Source organism: Dama dama, chromosome 24, assembly GCF_033118175.1.
Source record: "Dama dama isolate Ldn47 chromosome 24, ASM3311817v1, whole genome shotgun sequence".
Lineage (NCBI taxonomy): Eukaryota > Metazoa > Chordata > Mammalia > Artiodactyla > Cervidae > Dama > Dama dama.
Window position 1 is genome coordinate 21,861,653 of NC_083704.1, and position 17,456 is coordinate 21,879,108.

The 17,456-nt window shown below is 41.2% G+C and overlaps 1 protein-coding gene across 11 annotated transcripts in view; it reads left to right on the forward strand.

Moving 5' to 3' along the window:
* Positions 1–17,456, forward strand: part of ZNF660 (zinc finger protein 660) — a 34,164-nt gene that overhangs the window by 11,281 nt on the left and 5,427 nt on the right. Inside the window, exons 1-4 of one of the 11 annotated variants that reach the window (XM_061127933.1) lie at positions 8,665–8,723; positions 9,782–9,918; positions 10,822–10,937; positions 14,295–14,413. Coding sequence is in view for 1 of the 11 variants with exons in the window: in XM_061127941.1 (XP_060983924.1) it covers positions 982–2,404 (1,423 nt within the window). In the remaining 10 variants the exon portion in view is untranslated. Of the gene's footprint in view, positions 1–981; positions 2,405–8,664; positions 8,724–9,486; positions 9,546–9,781; positions 9,919–10,821; positions 10,938–14,294; positions 14,414–17,456 lie in introns of those variants that run through there. The other 10 variants (XM_061127930.1, XM_061127937.1, XM_061127936.1 and 7 more) reach the window with 10 other exon arrangements.

Consider the following 17,456-nt stretch of genomic DNA (forward strand, 5'->3'; position numbering starts at 1 on the left):
CTGAGACAGTAGCCTACTCTGAAGAGAGTGGACTTAGAACAGGGATTCAGACATCTGTAACTTGTACACACTAAAGAACTTAAAGATTTATAGCCCTGATGTCAATGTGAGTGAAAGGAACCAACATTTTTTGTATTAAACTGTTAACCATGATTGCTCTGCCTTCTTCCAGCTATTATATTAAAAAATCCTAAAATTTAAAAGCAAATATTTATTGCTTATTTTCCCATGATCCCTGATTATCAAGATACCAAAGACATGTTTGATTTATATTTCAAGTTATTGATGCCATTCTTAATTTTATGTGTAGTACTGCACCTACCAGTCCAGTGTTCCAGGGACTAGGAGGTCCCCAGTTTTAGAGCTCTGCTCTCCCCTTAACACTTTCCCTCAGTGTTTCTCTACTTGTGGCTTCTTCACACCTTGTCCCTGTCCTGTTACTCCAGAATCAGTCCTTTTTTGTACACTTTTTCCTGATCATACCCTTGTAATATACATTTCCCTTCAACTCTCATGTTTGCCCACATCATTTCTCATATTTGGTTTAATGTATTTGCCACCACTCTCCTCAACATCTTTACTGTGAACTGTGGGGCCATATAGTGTCATGGTTGGAGTGGACCCGATAATTCATCATTTTACTAAGGAGACACCACATCTGAGTGACTTCTGGGAGATCACACTGTGCTTTACAGTCTGATTTCTTGCCTTTCAATTGGCTACCCCCTGGCTGTGCTGGCTCCACATGCCTCTGTTCCGATAGCTCTGCTTCCTCCCTCCTCTATGGTCCAACTTCCCCTCTTTGTTTTTCTGTCCTTGAAGAAAAATTTGAACCATTTCCTGTTTTTCTCCTGTTCTCAATGTGTCTCCTCATTCCTTACCCTCAATGTGAATTTTTTGTTAGCTACGTAGGCTCCTGATAGTTCTGTTTCCCCAATAGGACAAGAAGTGAATGACAGTTGTTTTCTTCTGACTTGGCAGCAAATGAGAACAGGATGGTGCATTCACAGTTGCCTCCAAAGCAGGACATTTCTGAAGAGTCAAAATCAGCTGACAGGACCTTAGGGGTGTTCTATGGAGTGATTCCTACAGGACAAGAAGCTGGGACTGCCAATAAAGAGGCTTTAGAGAATCTAGAAGTTCAACCCTCAGATGAAGAAGGAACCAGACTGGAAAGTGATTTCTTAAAGATAACACAGGAGGATAAAAAGAAATCCACAGAGGATCAATATGATGAGTATAAGGAACTTGGGGGACATCCAGATCTGTCCTCTAGTCTCTCAGAATATCAGGGAGTTCTGAAGGGACAGAAATTGTATCGATGTGATGAATGTGGTAAAGCTTTTAATCGGAGTTCACACCTCATGGGGCATCAGAGAATCCACACTGGAGAGAAACCGTATGAGTGTTCTGAGTGTGGCAAGACCTTCAGGCAGACCTCTCAGCTCATTGTCCACCTCAGAATCCATACAGGGGAAAAACCTTATGAATGCAGTGATTGTGGAAAGACCTATCGCCACAGCTCCCATCTCATTCAACACCAGAGACTCCATTATGGGGAGAAACCATATAAATGTAATGAATGTGCAAAAGCTTTCACTCAGAGTTCCCAACTCATTGACCACCAGAGAACTCATAGTGGGGAGAAGCCATATGAATGCAACGAGTGTGGGGAGACCTTCATTCGGAATAAAAGCCTTATCCGCCATCAGGTACTTCACACTGGTAAGAAACCTTACAAGTGTGATGAATGTGGGAAAGCTTTCTGTTCTAACAGAAATCTTATTGACCATCAGAGAATCCACACTGGGGAGAAGCCTTATGAGTGTAGTGAATGTGGCAAGGCCTTCAGTCGGAGTAAATGTCTTATTCGACATCAGAGCCTCCACACTGGGGAAAAACCATACAAATGCAGTGAGTGTGGGAAAGCCTTCAATCAGAACTCTCAACTTGTTGACCATGAGCGAATTCATACTGGAGAAAAACCTTTTGAATGTAATGAGTGTGGTAAAGCATTCAGTCTGAGTAAATGTCTCATTCGACATCAGCGACTTCACACTGGTGAAAAGCCATATAAATGCAAAGAGTGTGGAAAATCCTTTAATCAAAATTCACACCTTATTATTCATCAGAGAATACACACTGGTGAAAAACCTTATGAATGTAATGAATGTGGAAAGGTCTTCAGTTATAGCTCCAGTCTTATGGTACATCAGAGAACCCATACTGGGGAAAAACCCTATAAATGCAAAGATTGTGAGAAAGCTTTTAGTGACAGTTCACAGCTCATTGTACACCAGAGAGTTCATACTGGAGAGAAACCCTATGAATGTATTGAGTGTGGGAAAGCCTTCAGTCAGCGTTCTACTTTCAATCACCACCAGCGAACTCATACTGGAGAGAAGCACTCAGGTCTGGCTCGATCTGTTTCTTAAGACATAACTCTCTAAGACAGCAAGGAACTTTGGTTAAGGTTTCTATATAATGAGTATGTTCACTCTGTTCTCTGCTTTCAACCACTAATCAAAGTGGACCATCCCTAAGGTTGTCTGCCAGTCATGGAGGTAGGAGAGGGAATAATGGTGTAGTCCTTCCCAGCTACTGTTTAAACATCTATCTCATTTCATACTCATCCCAAAATCAGAATGTTTGTTTCTCTAGGACCGAGATATTTCCTTTTTCTGTTTCATTTCCTCCCTTTTACCATTTACATAAAGTCATTCTCCAAGATACTGATTCACTCTTTCTCGTAGCTGTGGCCCTCTTTATGTACTATTTTTTTTACCTCTTTATCTACTTTTTAAATTCCTACTCTAATATGGTCCCTCACCACTTATGTTCCCCATCTAGAAAGTCTTTTTTTCATTTCCTTTGCTAATCTGTGTCCCTCAGAACCTGCCAGATCCAACTCATCTTGAAAGACTCTCTTCAAATACTTCTCCATTCATGTTAAACTTCTATTCATTGGACTTTAGTACTTTGAGTTAGCTGGTGGTGTATGTACAACTGTTGTTAAATGACCTTGTAAATTATTCTCAACCTACTGTATATGTGTGTATGTTGATGCCAACATATTATAGACTCTTTGAGGTTGGATATAATATTTAAGTACATAGACAATGATTTTCTTATGGTAGTAATTTAATAAATACCTTTTAAAAACTCAGCTTTCTAACTGAACCATTCTTAAATTGGTCACAATCTTCTCTCCCTCCAGCCTCCCACCAGACTAGAAACTTCTAAATATAGATCGTATATCTTCATAGAATGTCATGTAAAAAGCCCTCATCGATTTCTGCATATACTTCTGGAAGTCTCATTACTGCTACTTTGTTGTTGGTTTCTGATAAATTTTCTATTGGGTTTAGGAAGTTTCCTTCTATTCTTATTTTTAGAAGCAGTGATATAATGTAGTAGTTAAGTGCATAGATTTCTTTCGGGCCACAGCACAAGATGTAGAACCTTAGTTCTGCAGCCAGGGATTGAGCATGTGTCCCCTGCATTTGAAGCACTGAGTCTTAACCAGTGGACCACCAGGTAAGTCCCATGAGCATAGATTTTTGTGCCTGGTATTCTAGGTTCAAATCCTGACTCTTCCAGTTTCTTAGATAGGTGATCCTCAGTAAGTCATTTAGTTTCCTTGTGTCTAGCTCTCCCTTGTATAAAATGGAGCTACCCCAGGACTGTGAGGGTAAAATTAGTTCATAAGGGTAAGGCACTTAAAACAGTGTTGGCACTTAAAACAGTGCTTGGCACATACTGTACCCTAGAACATTATATTATTATTTTATATTTTGAGTTTTCATTATGATGGCTTTTAAGTTCTACATGATTTTTAAAAAAAAATCTACTTGTATAATTTTATAGATAATGTTCTTTATTTTTGTAATTTTGGGGAGAGTTAAGTTTCTAAATAATTGCAGTTTCCTTGTACTCCTGGGATAAAATCCATTTGTTCCTGATCATTTTTTCAAGTACAGAACTAAATTGAATTTACTATTAAGTTTTTGCCTGCTTTGCAAAATGTTTTTCTTTAATTACTCTGGAAGAATTTGAATAATATGGGAATGATTCTTTGAACAATGAAAATAACTCTGCCCAATCTGTTTTGGGGGATGAGGGAATTGAGAGGGACAAAATTTTTTGGCCCTCCCCACCCTGAGAGGCATAAATCTATAGAAGCATTTTAATTTTTTCAGTTGTTGCCCTCTCTAAGTTTCTACTTCTGTGTAAATTTTGGTGACACATATCTGGAAGTCATCTTTTTTACTGGACTGACAGTGGCATAAAGTTGCACTTCGTATTCTATAAAGTTCTTTTACTCTTTTGTATATGTAGTTAGAGCTCTGTTTCATCCATAATGTTTTACATTTTGGTTTCCTTTCAGTTTTTCTTTCGTGATTGCCATGTTTATTTTGTTTTTCTTTGGAACTCCACTTTTTCTTGAATATATATTTTCATATGTCCTTTCACTGCCTCAAGTTGCAGAGACTTTTCATTAGCCTCATTTCTCTGTTTTTTAATTAGTGATTTTGAGTCCTGATATTTGTCCCAAGATAGGGAAAGGGACTTTTCCTTGAATTGTTTTTTTTTTTTTTTTTTTTTCCGCGTCCTTGAATTGTTTTATAAGCTATTTGCATGCTATTAAATTATCTGTTTAGATCTGGAACTAGAAGATGAGTTCTAAATTTTCATTACCAGTATGCCATGCAGGAGTGAAGAAGTAAAGGAGCAGCTCAACATTTTACTAATCTGGTTGAAAACTTTCCACCCAGAGCCCCCTTTTTTCTTTTTTGTTCGGCTTTTATATGAGTCCAATGAAGGCTGTTTCCACATGCACTACCCACTGCAAATAGCTTTACTTGTAAAAGAACTGAGTACAGAAAACCCTTCAGTCCCTAAGACTTTATTTTACCTTGGGAACTCCAAATTGAGAAAAGAACGTATCCTGAGATGTTTGAGAAAACATTCAGTTGTATGAAACATCCACCAGAGACTTTTTATGCTTCCAAGAAACCTGCTTATTTGTGTGTGGGAAAACATTGGCTATAGTTTATTTCTTATTTAACATCACAAAGTCCACCTGTGTTGTATTTTAAAGGGCAAGAAACCATTCATCCAGAGCTTCTATTATTTGCTACACATTTTTGGAAGATAGTATTCCTGGAATAAGTGTTGAAAGCTTTTAGTTATTCCACATGGGTTCTGCTTCATTCATGAGTCCACAGTGCAGGTAAAGAATAACAGCAATGTGATAGAGCTTGTAATTTATTTTTAAAAATCAGACAAAATTTATGCCCAGGAGATAGTTCAGATGATCAGATGTGGTGGTGAACATACTAGGAGTTGGACATTTACCCTCTTATCTCTTACACAAAAATTATTCTACAGGTATATTCTGCATCTCAAACCCTGGTAATTTTGCTTCTAAGACAAGTAGGAAAGGTCAAGAGATGTTGGGTGCTGACAAGTTGTTGAAGTATTGTGCCATGTTGGAAGACATTTCTCTTAAGTCAACCTCTTGGAATGCTACAAAGGGTACTCTAGGTGTTTAAGGACAAGTTGTGAACACCCGCAGGGCAGCTGTTTCTGTATAGAAAATTAAAAACAACCCCCCTACCCCTAACATTAGGATGTGTTCTAGCCTGATGTGGCTTTATATAACACTTGTCCAAAGGGGATAATGGGAAGATGTTATGACATCAGCTTTTTCCAAGTACCTGATGGTATGAGTATCTGACCCAGATAGTGTAGACTCATTTACTCTTTGCTGCACCAGAACAGTCTTCCCACTAATATATGCATAAGGCCAATGGGTTGTACTTTGCCCAGTTGGATGCCCTGTAGGATGGGCTCACTTTCCCTTTTAAGACATAGGAACACCTTACATGAAAACAGTAAGAAATATTTTGCATCCCTAACGCTTTTCAGATCAGTGACTCTTGGTTAGCAATTTCTAGCTGACTGAAAATGTAATGTTTTTCAGGTCACCGAGTTCAGTGACTTAAATATTTCTCAAGATGTACGTACAGTTGGCATTTTATGATATCAGGCTTCTCCCCCAAGTCCCAGTTGTATTGTCTTGTAAATAGATGATGTATTTACAAGATACTCAATTTTCCAACTTTGTGCCATATAGATTGTGGATGGAAAGGCACAGAGCCAACAGTCGCACAAGTTTCAGTACAATGAGATGAATGGATAGAGTAACCACAGAACAACATGCATTCTCCTAAGACTAAATAAGGAGTGGCTGCATGTTCAGGGCTACAGGGAGCATAGGTAAATACTCATCCACCAGGGTGTGTGCGTTACACTTTGATTCCCAGTTGGGTGAGATTGAAAAATGCTATATCCCATCTTTGAGACTGTGTGGCTACCCACGGAAGGAGGAGACAGAACAATGCAGTTACACTATACCTGTAGTGACCCTGGCAAGTCAAGTATGATTTCACAAAAAGGATATTAGTGAAACCTCTAGTTAGTATTCAGGCTGTGTTCACAACGAGCAAAAATTGATGACACCCAAGCTCTCAGTGGGGAACCACATTGCTGGTGCCCCTAGGATTCAAGGGATGTGCACCCTAGTACAGGGGCCATTTATAAAGAAGATGATCATGGCAGCTGCTGTAGTGCTAAAATTAAAGCCACTGACATGTATTCTCTAAGCTGTGCATGCTATCCATTGTCAACATTTGTCCTAGCAAGGAGCACTGAAATAGAGATAGAAGGAGTAATTTAAAAGACTTTCAAAAGAGAACCATTAGAGGAACTCTAAATTCACCTCTTCTTGGGGTTCCCTGAGGTTTCCATTGAGAGTGTATATATGGGATATTTGAAATGTAGAATCAGCAACAGCTGGACAATTACCCCAAAATCTACAAGAATAAGAGAAGTTGCACATCTTGTTGGGGGTATTGAGCAATACTCTGTATAAAGTAAGAGTTAGAAATATATTGGGGCAGAGCTAAAGATATGCTCCACCTCCCTACCCCATACAAGAAGTTATCATGTCCTGACCCATAATTAATACCAAGGACAAAACCGTCTTTGACAAGCCACCTGGTCTTAATCTCCAGATTCTGGAACACCCTGTTCTCTCTTGAGTCATGAGTGGGTCATCACTAAGTATGTTGCTTCTGAAGGAAGTCAGGTGTATTAGTTTGCTTGGACTGCCATAGTGAAGTACCACAGACTGGGTAGCTTAACCAACAGAAATGTGATTTTTCAGTTAAGGAGTAGAAAGTTTGAGATCAAGGTGTCAGCAGAGTTGATTTCTTCTCAAGCCTCTCTCTTGGCCTTAGAGATGGGCATCTCCTCCTATCTTTACATTTAGTTCATGTCCTAATTTCCTCCTCTTACACAGCGGCATTGAAGTAGGATGTGCCCCCAATGACCTCTTTTATCCTTTATTATCAGTTTAAAGGCTTTGTCTCTAAATAAAATCTCATTGTGAAGTCCTGGGATTTAGAAGGACTTCAACACACAGATTTGCAGGGAACACAATCTAGGCCATACTATAATTTTAACCCTCTCCCTAAACCTGTTCCTCTTACACTCTATTTCTAGAAGACAATCTTATTTTAGTTGCTCAGATCAATAACCATGGAGTCATCCTTAACCAACATCCAGTTCATTAGCAAACATGTTGGACATGTCTTCAAAATACGTGTATCTTCTCATCACCTCCATCCACCATCATTTCTTATCTGGAATACTTCAGTAGCTTCCTCAGCTCTACTTCTACTCTTGTCCACCCTTAGACTGTTCTCAACAGAGCAGCCAGAGCAAACTTTTAAAGTATTATGTTATGGAGTGAAACATAGACCATACAGAAACAGGTTTCTTGGTTGCTTTCATGGCTAATAGCTAATAAACCTTTGAACATGTGGCAAGAGGGAAGAAAAGGTAAGATCGTGTCACTTTTCAGTCCCCATACCCTCCTGTGTTATTTGTGATATCCAAAGCCCTTAATGGCCCCAAGTGTGCACCCCCTCCTTTTTTAAGGCCTTTGATTCCTGATGTTTCATCTATCAGGGTAGCCACTGCCTTAACTGATCACTTCTGTCTCTGCCTTCCCTTTCATAGTCCCACTGCCACCTATCCCCTTCTCTCTCTCTCCTTTTCTTTCTCCTGACTCACTACTATGTTCTATGTATTGTCTCCTCTGACTTGAAGTCAAGCTTCATGGGGCAGCTTTATTTTCTTCACTACAGTATCTGCGAGACTAGAACAATGACATAATAGGCACTCAACACTTACATGCTGCGGGTACACGGTAGCTTTGAGGCTGAAAAGAGGAATGTGTGGAAAAGATGACTTTTCTGCTCAGCAGCCGGAGCTCGGGCTATGACTTGAGGAAGACTCACTTCAAGAAAGGCAGCCTGACAGCCCAGTTGATTGGTCCCTCTTCCCACCCTAACCAAGTCCCTTCCTCAGGCCGCATCTCTTCTAGGGCTCTCCACATTTTGGCGGATCTCTGCGCCCTTTCGCCCTGCCAACCAACGATAGGACAAAACTGGGCGAGAGGAGGGGCCAGAGCTCCCACAGATCAGTGGGCTGGCGAGGGGTCTGGAGGACTCCAGCCTCTCGGGCACAGAGGTGCAGAAACCTCCCGATGCCTAGAAAGACCGGAGGTTTAGGGTGGGAGTTAATGGAGCGTCAGTGACGTAGTTCCTTCTCCGCTTTGTTCCGAGACGTGGGTCGGGAGCTTTTGGTGAAGGGTATGTGGCAGCCGGTGTGGGGTTTGGGCCGGTTCTGGGAGCGGGAGGGGCACACAGGCCTGGGGCCAGGCCTCCTTCACCGCTGCCAGCTGCGGAGACGGAGGCGCGGCAGTTCAAGGGGTCGTTGTGGGGCCCCGCTCCCCTCGTTCGGCGCTGGCCCTTTGTCTTGAGTCTTCTCCCACGCTGCTCACTTCGGACTGGGCTGACAGTAGAGACTAAACTGTATCATTCCCGCTGCTAGCCATGGGACCAACCTGGTAATAGCGGCCCGAGTCCCGCCCAGGCTTCAAAGGCCTCCCCAACACTACGTATTTGATTCAGATCACCAGTATAATCCCTCATGTGTTTCTTGGGAGAAAACGGACCCAGAGAGGAGGGCACAGTCTTGCCCAAGGTTACTTATTCATTCATTCATTCAACAAATACTTAGCACCAACTAGTAGTGTATTAGATCCGGGGATTACAGTTGTGTACAAGGCAGAACTATATTCTGGTATGGAAGAAATGGAACAAGCTTTAAGGGTTAGATGCACTGTCTGGAAATCTGAAGCGGGAAAGACAAAACCATTTTTGAGTCCTATCTATCCTGAGAGATAGGTAATCATACGAAATTCTCCTTCTAGCATTCCGTCTAGCTTTAGCCTTATTTCTTCCTGTCTTTAAAGACACTTGACTGAGCAAAGTTTCCCTCATCTCTTTTTTTGCAAACTTTTGTTGGAAAGTTGGATTTCAGAGAATTTCTCAGTTCGAGTTTATTTTTCAGTTAGAGAAGAATATGGAGACTTATGATATCAACAGAACAGTTGAAAAGGAGCGACTGTGGTATGATGAAATGAGGATTTCCTTCGGACACAGAAAACATCTCTTACTATACATACAACCTCCAGAAAGTCATTCAATCTCTGGGAACTTCATTTCCTCATCTTTAAAATGGGAATGATCATCCTTACTGCTCGCAGTTCAGTAGAAAGGGAAGTGACCCAGGGATGGGACATTGCCCTGAGTGTCTGCTTGCAATTGAGGTCTGAGAATACTCAGTCATTTCTATGTGTTTACAGTGATCCAAGACCCCACTAGGAACTTTTTCACCAAACCCAAGGAAGAGATGAGGCAAGATCTGTGCTGGGCAGAGATCCTTTGGAGTGAGGCTACTGTACACAGGTGTGAAAGTGAGCCATTTTCTTTTCTTTGGCAGGTGAGATCTTTATTGTGGTATTAATTAGTTTGGGGAATGGGAATCCTACCTGCCAGAGAATGTGGGGACCAGGGCTGAAAGGGAGCGTTTCTGAAGAAAAACAGAAGTGAGAGGAGGCCGTCTAGATCCTGAGTAGTAGAATTTTGAGACGGAGGAATGGTGATGTAGTGGAACTCCAATTTGGGTGTCAGAAGACTTTAACTTGAGTCTTAGCTCTCCTCTAAGTTCCAGTTGCCCCGTCTCAAAATTTTTATGAGACTAGGTGGTCGGCAAGTTTCCTCCCAAATCTGACATTCTGAGACTCTCTGAACAGTCAGACTAAGTCAGTCTCTTAGGAAATTTAAGCCCTTGGATGGCTCTGTTGAGACAGAACTGCCAAGAATGTCAGTATTGTCAAGGTATTTAGACAATATGAAGTACCAAAGGGATGAACTGGTGGAGGAGGGATGGAGGTGGTCATGTGTAGGGGGTGCACTTCTCACCATCGTACACCCAGATAAAATTGGCTAGCATCCTGAACTTATTGAGTATTTTGAATTAAACATTTATTGAGCCCTCTGTGCCAGGTACTATGTGTGATACACATATGAATATCATGGACCCTTTTCTTTGTAGGCTTAGAGCTTAAAGTGTACATATGAAGAGGAGGGATGCAGACATACACACAAGGAATTGCAGTATAAGGCAACTCGATATTACAGATTTATTATGGTATTTTTTTAAGTGCAGAAATTTTTATATGGTCAAATCTATTAGCTTTTTTTCAGCCTTTGTTTTATGTGTAAGGCCTAGGCCTTTCTCTCTCTGAGATCAAGGTACTTCCTTCTAGTTCTTTTTTTTTTTTTTTTCCTTAAAATTTTTACATTTCACTCATCTGTTTCTCTTGAATTTATTTATTTTCAGGTATTGCCTCTTATTCATCACTCCACTGCAGCTAATCAGTAACCAAAGACCATGTGACTCAAAAGGACCTGAAAGGCTGATGATCCTGGTGAATTAGAGGAATGCAGTCTCACTAGGTAAAATCTCTGTCTCTGTTGGAATAGAACTTGCTCTTTGTGAGTTCCTCACAGCCTAAAATGAATGGTACTCCTGAGATTAAGACACTCACCCGTCAGACTCAGGCATTGTGAGTCAGAGACCTGTGGGGCCTCTTTGGTCCTATTCCACTTACTGGTTGCCTAAGGTTGTAGTTTTGTGCCCAGTTGCCTGGATACCCCTAGTGATGTGCTGTCCTTATTGTCTTATCTGTCCCTTGTTCTCCTTTAGCCAACACCCAATCTCCATACTGTCAGGGAATTCTCCCAGAATTTCTGAGCAAATTTCCCATCTATTTGGGCAGAGGAAAAATAGTTAGGTTTTCTTTTGATCAAACTCACCTTGAACTAGTGCTCCCTGCTCTAGTGATAAGTCTTGCCTTTTCCTCAGGTCCTCCAGAACCACCCTGAGCTTCCTTACTGTACGACCTTGCACATTCTCTTTCTCCCTTCCTGCCCTTTAACCAGAACCTCTATTTTAGCAAGCTGATATATTCTCATGACTTCCTCTGTCCTCTGTATCTTATTCTCAAGTTTGTATTCCTGACATACTCTTTTCTTCCTCTTGTCTAAAGTGTTTCCCCACATTCTCATCTTTTTTTTTTTCTTTTTTTGACTTGGACCATTTTTAAAGCCTTTATTGAATTTGTTACAATATTGTTTCTGTTGTTTATGTTCTGGTTTTTAGCCCCAAAGCATTTGGGACCTTAGCTCCCCAACCAGAGTTAGAATCTGCACCCCCTACATTGAAAGGCGAAATCTTCACCATTGGACTGCCAGGAATGTCCTTCCCATCTTTCTTAGTGATACTGTCATTCTCAGTATTCAGATCTGGATCTGATGATCTAGAGTTCTTTCCTTTAGTCATCCTCTGTATCCAGTCTGATATATGTATATGGTTTCCTGGAAATAGCTGGACTTATTTTCTCTCCTATCATTATTCTGGACCAGGGTCTTGCTATCTCAGACATCTGTGTATTCATTTAGCAAACATTCATTCAGCACCGAAAAAGTGGCAGGCCCTCTCATGGTCACCCATACAGCATCCCTAAATTCCCAACTCATTTTCCTTCCTCCATTATTTGTTTCTACTCTAATCCATCTGGGCTAATCTTCCTAAAGCATTTCTTTACTAATTTCACTTTGGATAGGGTGATATAAAATTTATTGTCTAAATTGGGATACTTTTGTAAATGAATGGTGGTGTTGGTGGTTTAGTCGCTAAGTCATGTCTGACTCTTGTGACCCCATGGACTGTAGCCCGCCAGGCTCCTCTGTCCATGGGATTTTCCCATGGACAGGAATACTGGAGTGGATTGCCATTTCCTTCTCCAGGAGATCCTCCCGACCCAGGAATTGAACCCAGGTCTCCTGCATTGCAGGCAGATTCTTTACCAACTGAGCTATGAAGGAAGCCCAAATAAATGGGGGCACTATTAATAATGATGCTGTAAAAAAAAAAAAGTAAAGAATAATGATGCTGGAATACCAGGTATAAACCAGGACTGTTCTGGGAAAACCAGGGTGTATGATTACCCTACTTCTAGGTGGCAAGTTTTAGAGACTTTCTTTTTAATTTCCTCAATTTACTTCTCATGGGATACCCCACTGCCTCTTTCTTATGTTTTCCACTTCATGAAACAGAGAAACATGAATGTGCTGGGGGTGGAGGGAGGTCTGGGACTAGGGGAAATGAATGGCATTGCTTGAAAAGCTATATTCTTGATAAGTGAGAATGAGAAGGAAAGTAACAAGAGAGGAGAACAGCAAGGTAGAAAAACGAACGTAGAAAATAGAAAGGGAGCTAAGGGTAGATTTCACTCTTCTGTTTAGAACTTTTTTCCCATTGCTTGTCAGATTGTAACCATATATTTTGCCCTGTAATTTCAATGTTCTGGCTGGTATCACTTCAGGCAACTTGATTGTTTCATTCCTTCATTTGTTCATTCAAGAACAACAGAAATTTAGAGTGCTTGGTATGTTCCTGGGACTGTGCTAGGAATACAATAATGAACAAAATGTATAAAAATCCCTGCCTTCATGAAGTTATGGGATAGTGTAAACTATCCAATTATTTTCAGTACATCAACCCTGTGCCAGATTCCTTTTGAGAAAACAGTTCTTGCTTATCCTCAGGTTCAGCCAAAGTTCTGCCTTTCTTTTTAAACTTTATTTTTATTTATTTATTTGTTTATTTATTTTGGCTGTGCTGTGTGGCATATGGGATCTTAGTTCCCTGACCAGGTATCAAACCCATACCCTCTGCAGTGGAAGTGCAGATTCTTAATCACTGGACCACCAGGACATCCCATTTCTGCCTTTTTAAAGCACCCTTCCCCAAGCATCACAAGCCCCAGTATTCACTCCATCTCCTAGCCCCCTTCATCTCCTGATTGGGTGCACTGTAAATTTGTGATTGGTTCTGATAGTGTATTACCATTATGCCACTGTAAGTTCCTTAAATGTAGGTATGATATTGCATGCTTATATTAGTCTTCTTGGGCAGCCATAACAAAATTCCACAGACTGGGTGACTTAAGCAATAGACATTTATCTTCTCACAGTTCTGGAGGATAGAAGTCCAAGATCAAGGTGACTGACTATTTTTGGTTTCTGATGAGGACTCTTTTCCTGGCTTGTAGATGGCTACCTTCATGCTGTGTGCTCACATGGCTTCCCTCGGTTTGTACATGTGGTAGGGAGGGGCCAGGAGTGCAAGTGCAAGTGGTAGTGCAAGTGCAAGTGCAAGTACAAATGTCTTGTATGGACACATTAATCCTGTTGGATCAGGGCCCCACACTGATAGTGGGGTAGTCTTAATTACCCCCTTAGAAGTCACATCTCCAAATATAGACACATTGGGGGCTTGGGATTATATATATGAATTTTGGAGGGATACAGTCAATGTGTAACAGCCTTGTTTTTTTTTTTTTTTTTTTTTCATTCAATATGGAGTTGTGTAAATACCTGGCTACTAATGTTTTTCCTGAGCACACCTTTCTGGAAGGCTGCAAGACATATTTCCATAATAGCCTTTAAGGATAAAATAGATGCTGCACTAGCTAACTGGGAAGTATTGGATCAGCCATGCCTAGAAGTGGGGTGCCCAGGGGCTGGCTTCAAGGCAGTCTTATTCTGAATTTCTAAATTACTTTATTCTAGTAATTACGAAAATCTATTCCTCTAAGTGAAAGTCGCTTAGTCGTGTCCAACTTTGTGACCCTGTGTACTATTCAGTCCATGGAATTATCCAGGCCAGAATACTGGAGTGGGTAGCATTTTCCTTCTTCAGGGGATCTTCACAACCCAGGGATTGAACCCAGGTCTCCTGCATTGCAGGTGGGTTCTTTACCAACTGAGCCACAAGGGAAGCCCAAGAATAGTGGAGTGGGTAGCCTATCCCTTCTCCAGTGGATCTTCTTGACCCAGGAATTGAACCAGGATCTCTTGCATTACAGGTGGGTTCTTTACCAACTGAGCTATCAGGGAAGCCCCATTCCTCTAAAGTCATTTTCTTACTTTTCATAAATAATATTGTAGAAAGGAAAATAATTAAAAAGTAGTACACTTTAGCAGAGGACAATTTGCCAGCAAAATGGGAGGCCTTCATAACAGCAAATACATAAACTTATTCACCTAGTCATCCATCCATTCATTCATACAAACAGTTTCACTTTTCTGCAACAGTGCTTTTTAAAAAGCTCTGTGTGAGATCCAGAACAGAGATATGTACATGGTAGAGTGTTCAATAATTACTAGTTTAAGAAATGTATGAAGAAAAGAGAAAGTTTCAGAGAAGATTAAAAATGGAAAAGAAGCTGAGAAAAACCATCAACTTTCTCAGAACTCTGGAGGTAGCTTCACTAGCTGTCCTGTTCTGCTTTGCAGTCCCCTGACTACTTCTCACTGGCTTCCTCCACCTGCTGACTCCTGTTTGATTAGGAGGGTGTAAGCAGCTGGGTGTGAGTGTGCTCAGGCTCCTGCCAAAAATTGTCATCTCCTACCATTTTCTGTGCCTGCCCTTCTTGTCTTGTACACAAGCCTGTGTACATGTGCCTGTCTATCATATCAGTGGCCCCAATACAATTCTGAGATGTGAACTCCAGCCTTCACAGTTCTTTTCTTGCTGGCCTTGAGCACTCATGACTGGATATGTCCCTTCAGCAGAGAGCCTGACTCTGTTTATCAAAAAGCTATGAGATAATGAAAATTAGTCAAACTTTTAATAAGTCTTTGTTGAATTTGTTACAATATTGCTTCTGTTTTATGTTTTGGTTTTTTGTCTGCAAGGCATGTGGGATCTTAACTCCCTGACAAAGGATTGAACCTGCACCCCCTTCAATGGAAGGTAGAGTTTTAAGCACTGAACTGCCAGGGAAGCCCCCGGTCAAATTTTTTGAAAATCAATAGGCAGTACTGCAAAACAGTGTCATTCCCTCCGACCCAGTAACTCACTTATGAAACTTTTATCCTAGGAATATATTTCAGTAAGAAGAAAACTTTGTGTGTCTAGAGTGATCATGAAGCGTTATTGATAGTAGTTAAACCTCAGGGAACAACAGAAACGTCTGACACTAGCAAAATTATGGGTAAATTGTAATGAGTTTAATTGGTGGTGCATTATGTAGTCAAAAAATTATAATGAAGTGGAAGTGAAAGTGTTAGTCAGTCATGTCCAATTCTTTGTGACCCCATGGATTGTAGCCTGCTAGACTCCTCTGTCCATGGAATTCTCCAAACAAGAATGCTGAAGTGAGTAGCCATTCCCTTCTCCAGGGGATCTTTCTGACCCAGGGATCAAACTTGGGTCCTGTATTGCAGGCAGATTCTTTACCATCTGAGCCATCAGGGAGCTAATAGCAATATGAAAAATACTTATAAAAAACTAAGTAGAAGAAGTAGAATGCAAAATTGTATGTATTGTATATTTACAACTATCATTATGAGTATGGACAAGTCTGAGAAGGAATATAGTAAAAGGAGAATTAGTGATGTGTTAGTATCATGGAGTCATCTTTCAGTTTTCTCTTATGACTCAACCTTCTCTAGATTTGAGGCTTCCCTGGTGGCTCAGAGGTTAAAGTGTCTGCCTCCAGTGCGGGAGACCCAGGTTCGATCCCTAGGTTGGGAAGATCCCCTGGAGAAGGAAATGGTAACCCACTCCAGTATTCTTGCCTGGAGAATCCCATGGATGGAGGAGCCTGGTAGGCTACAGTCCACGGGGTCGCAAAGAGTCGACATGACTGAGCTGCTTCACTTTCACTTTCAGAGCTATCTATATATTGATTCCCCTAGCAACTCAGATGGTAAAGCATCTGCCTGCAATGCCAGAGACCTGGGTTCCATCCCTGGTCTGGGAAGATCCTGATTGGGAAGATCCCCTGGAGAAGGAAATGGCAATCCACTCCAGTATTCTTGCTGGGAGAATTCTATGGACAGAGGAGCCTGACAGGTTACAGTCCATGGGGTTGCAAAGAGTCAGACACGACTGAGCGACTAACACACACACACACACAGAGTTACCTATATGTTCAGAATTTGACGTTAAACCTCCTACTCCTCCTGACATTGGTTTCATGATATAAGCCCCTTTCAGTTGTGCTGCTCTCTGCTCTCACCCGCTTGCTATTTTTTTTTTTTTTTGCTGGTTGGGAAGGGAGGCTTGTGGCATGTGGAATCTTAGTTCCCTGACCAGGGATCAAACCCATACCCCCTGTGTTGGAATTGTGGAGTCTTAATCACTGGACTGCCAGAGAAGTCCCTCTCTTGCCATCTTTAGATAGCTTACCATTGTGCCATGCAAGATCCTATCAGAGTTTTCCCCACTATGCTTTTATTAACCCTGTTCCCCAGTTCAGCCTCTCAGGTTCACCCCATAGACTGATTGGTAAAAAGCAGACAGACTGAACTTGCACAATTTACCTGGATCCAGTTATAGACCAGCCCCTGCACAGTAGGCTATGATGTGACTAGACGTCAATGTTGGAAGAAAAGTGTTACCCTGTCACAGCAGAGCTTAAGAAGAGGATTGTAGACAGGGACCTAGTACCTATACTAGAGCAAAAAATCTTAGTCACACTCTAAGATGGAATCCTCGTTACTATTTTATAAAACAATTTTGAGCACCTATTTTGTTCTAGCCAATATACCACTGGTGCTAGGGGAATAGGTCAGCATGAACTAAATGCCAAACTGATCTGAAGATTAGACATTTGAGCTACTGAACTAAAGATCTTTCAGTGCATTTTTTTCTAGGGACCATATTATGAGTTAGATGGCTCCAATTCTGGAGGCAGAGCACAAGATAGGAAGAAACCAGGGTGGCTTTTATACTACTCATTATTCATTCTGATACTGCACCTGTCGGGCTCCTGTCGGTTCCTCGCTTTGCATAAGCTTCCTCTTTCCATAAGTTTCCTTATCTTTACCTTAGCCTGTATGTCCAACCTCATTTTTCTCATCTTTTTGATTAGTCCTCCCTGCCTTACTTTTCCATGTGAG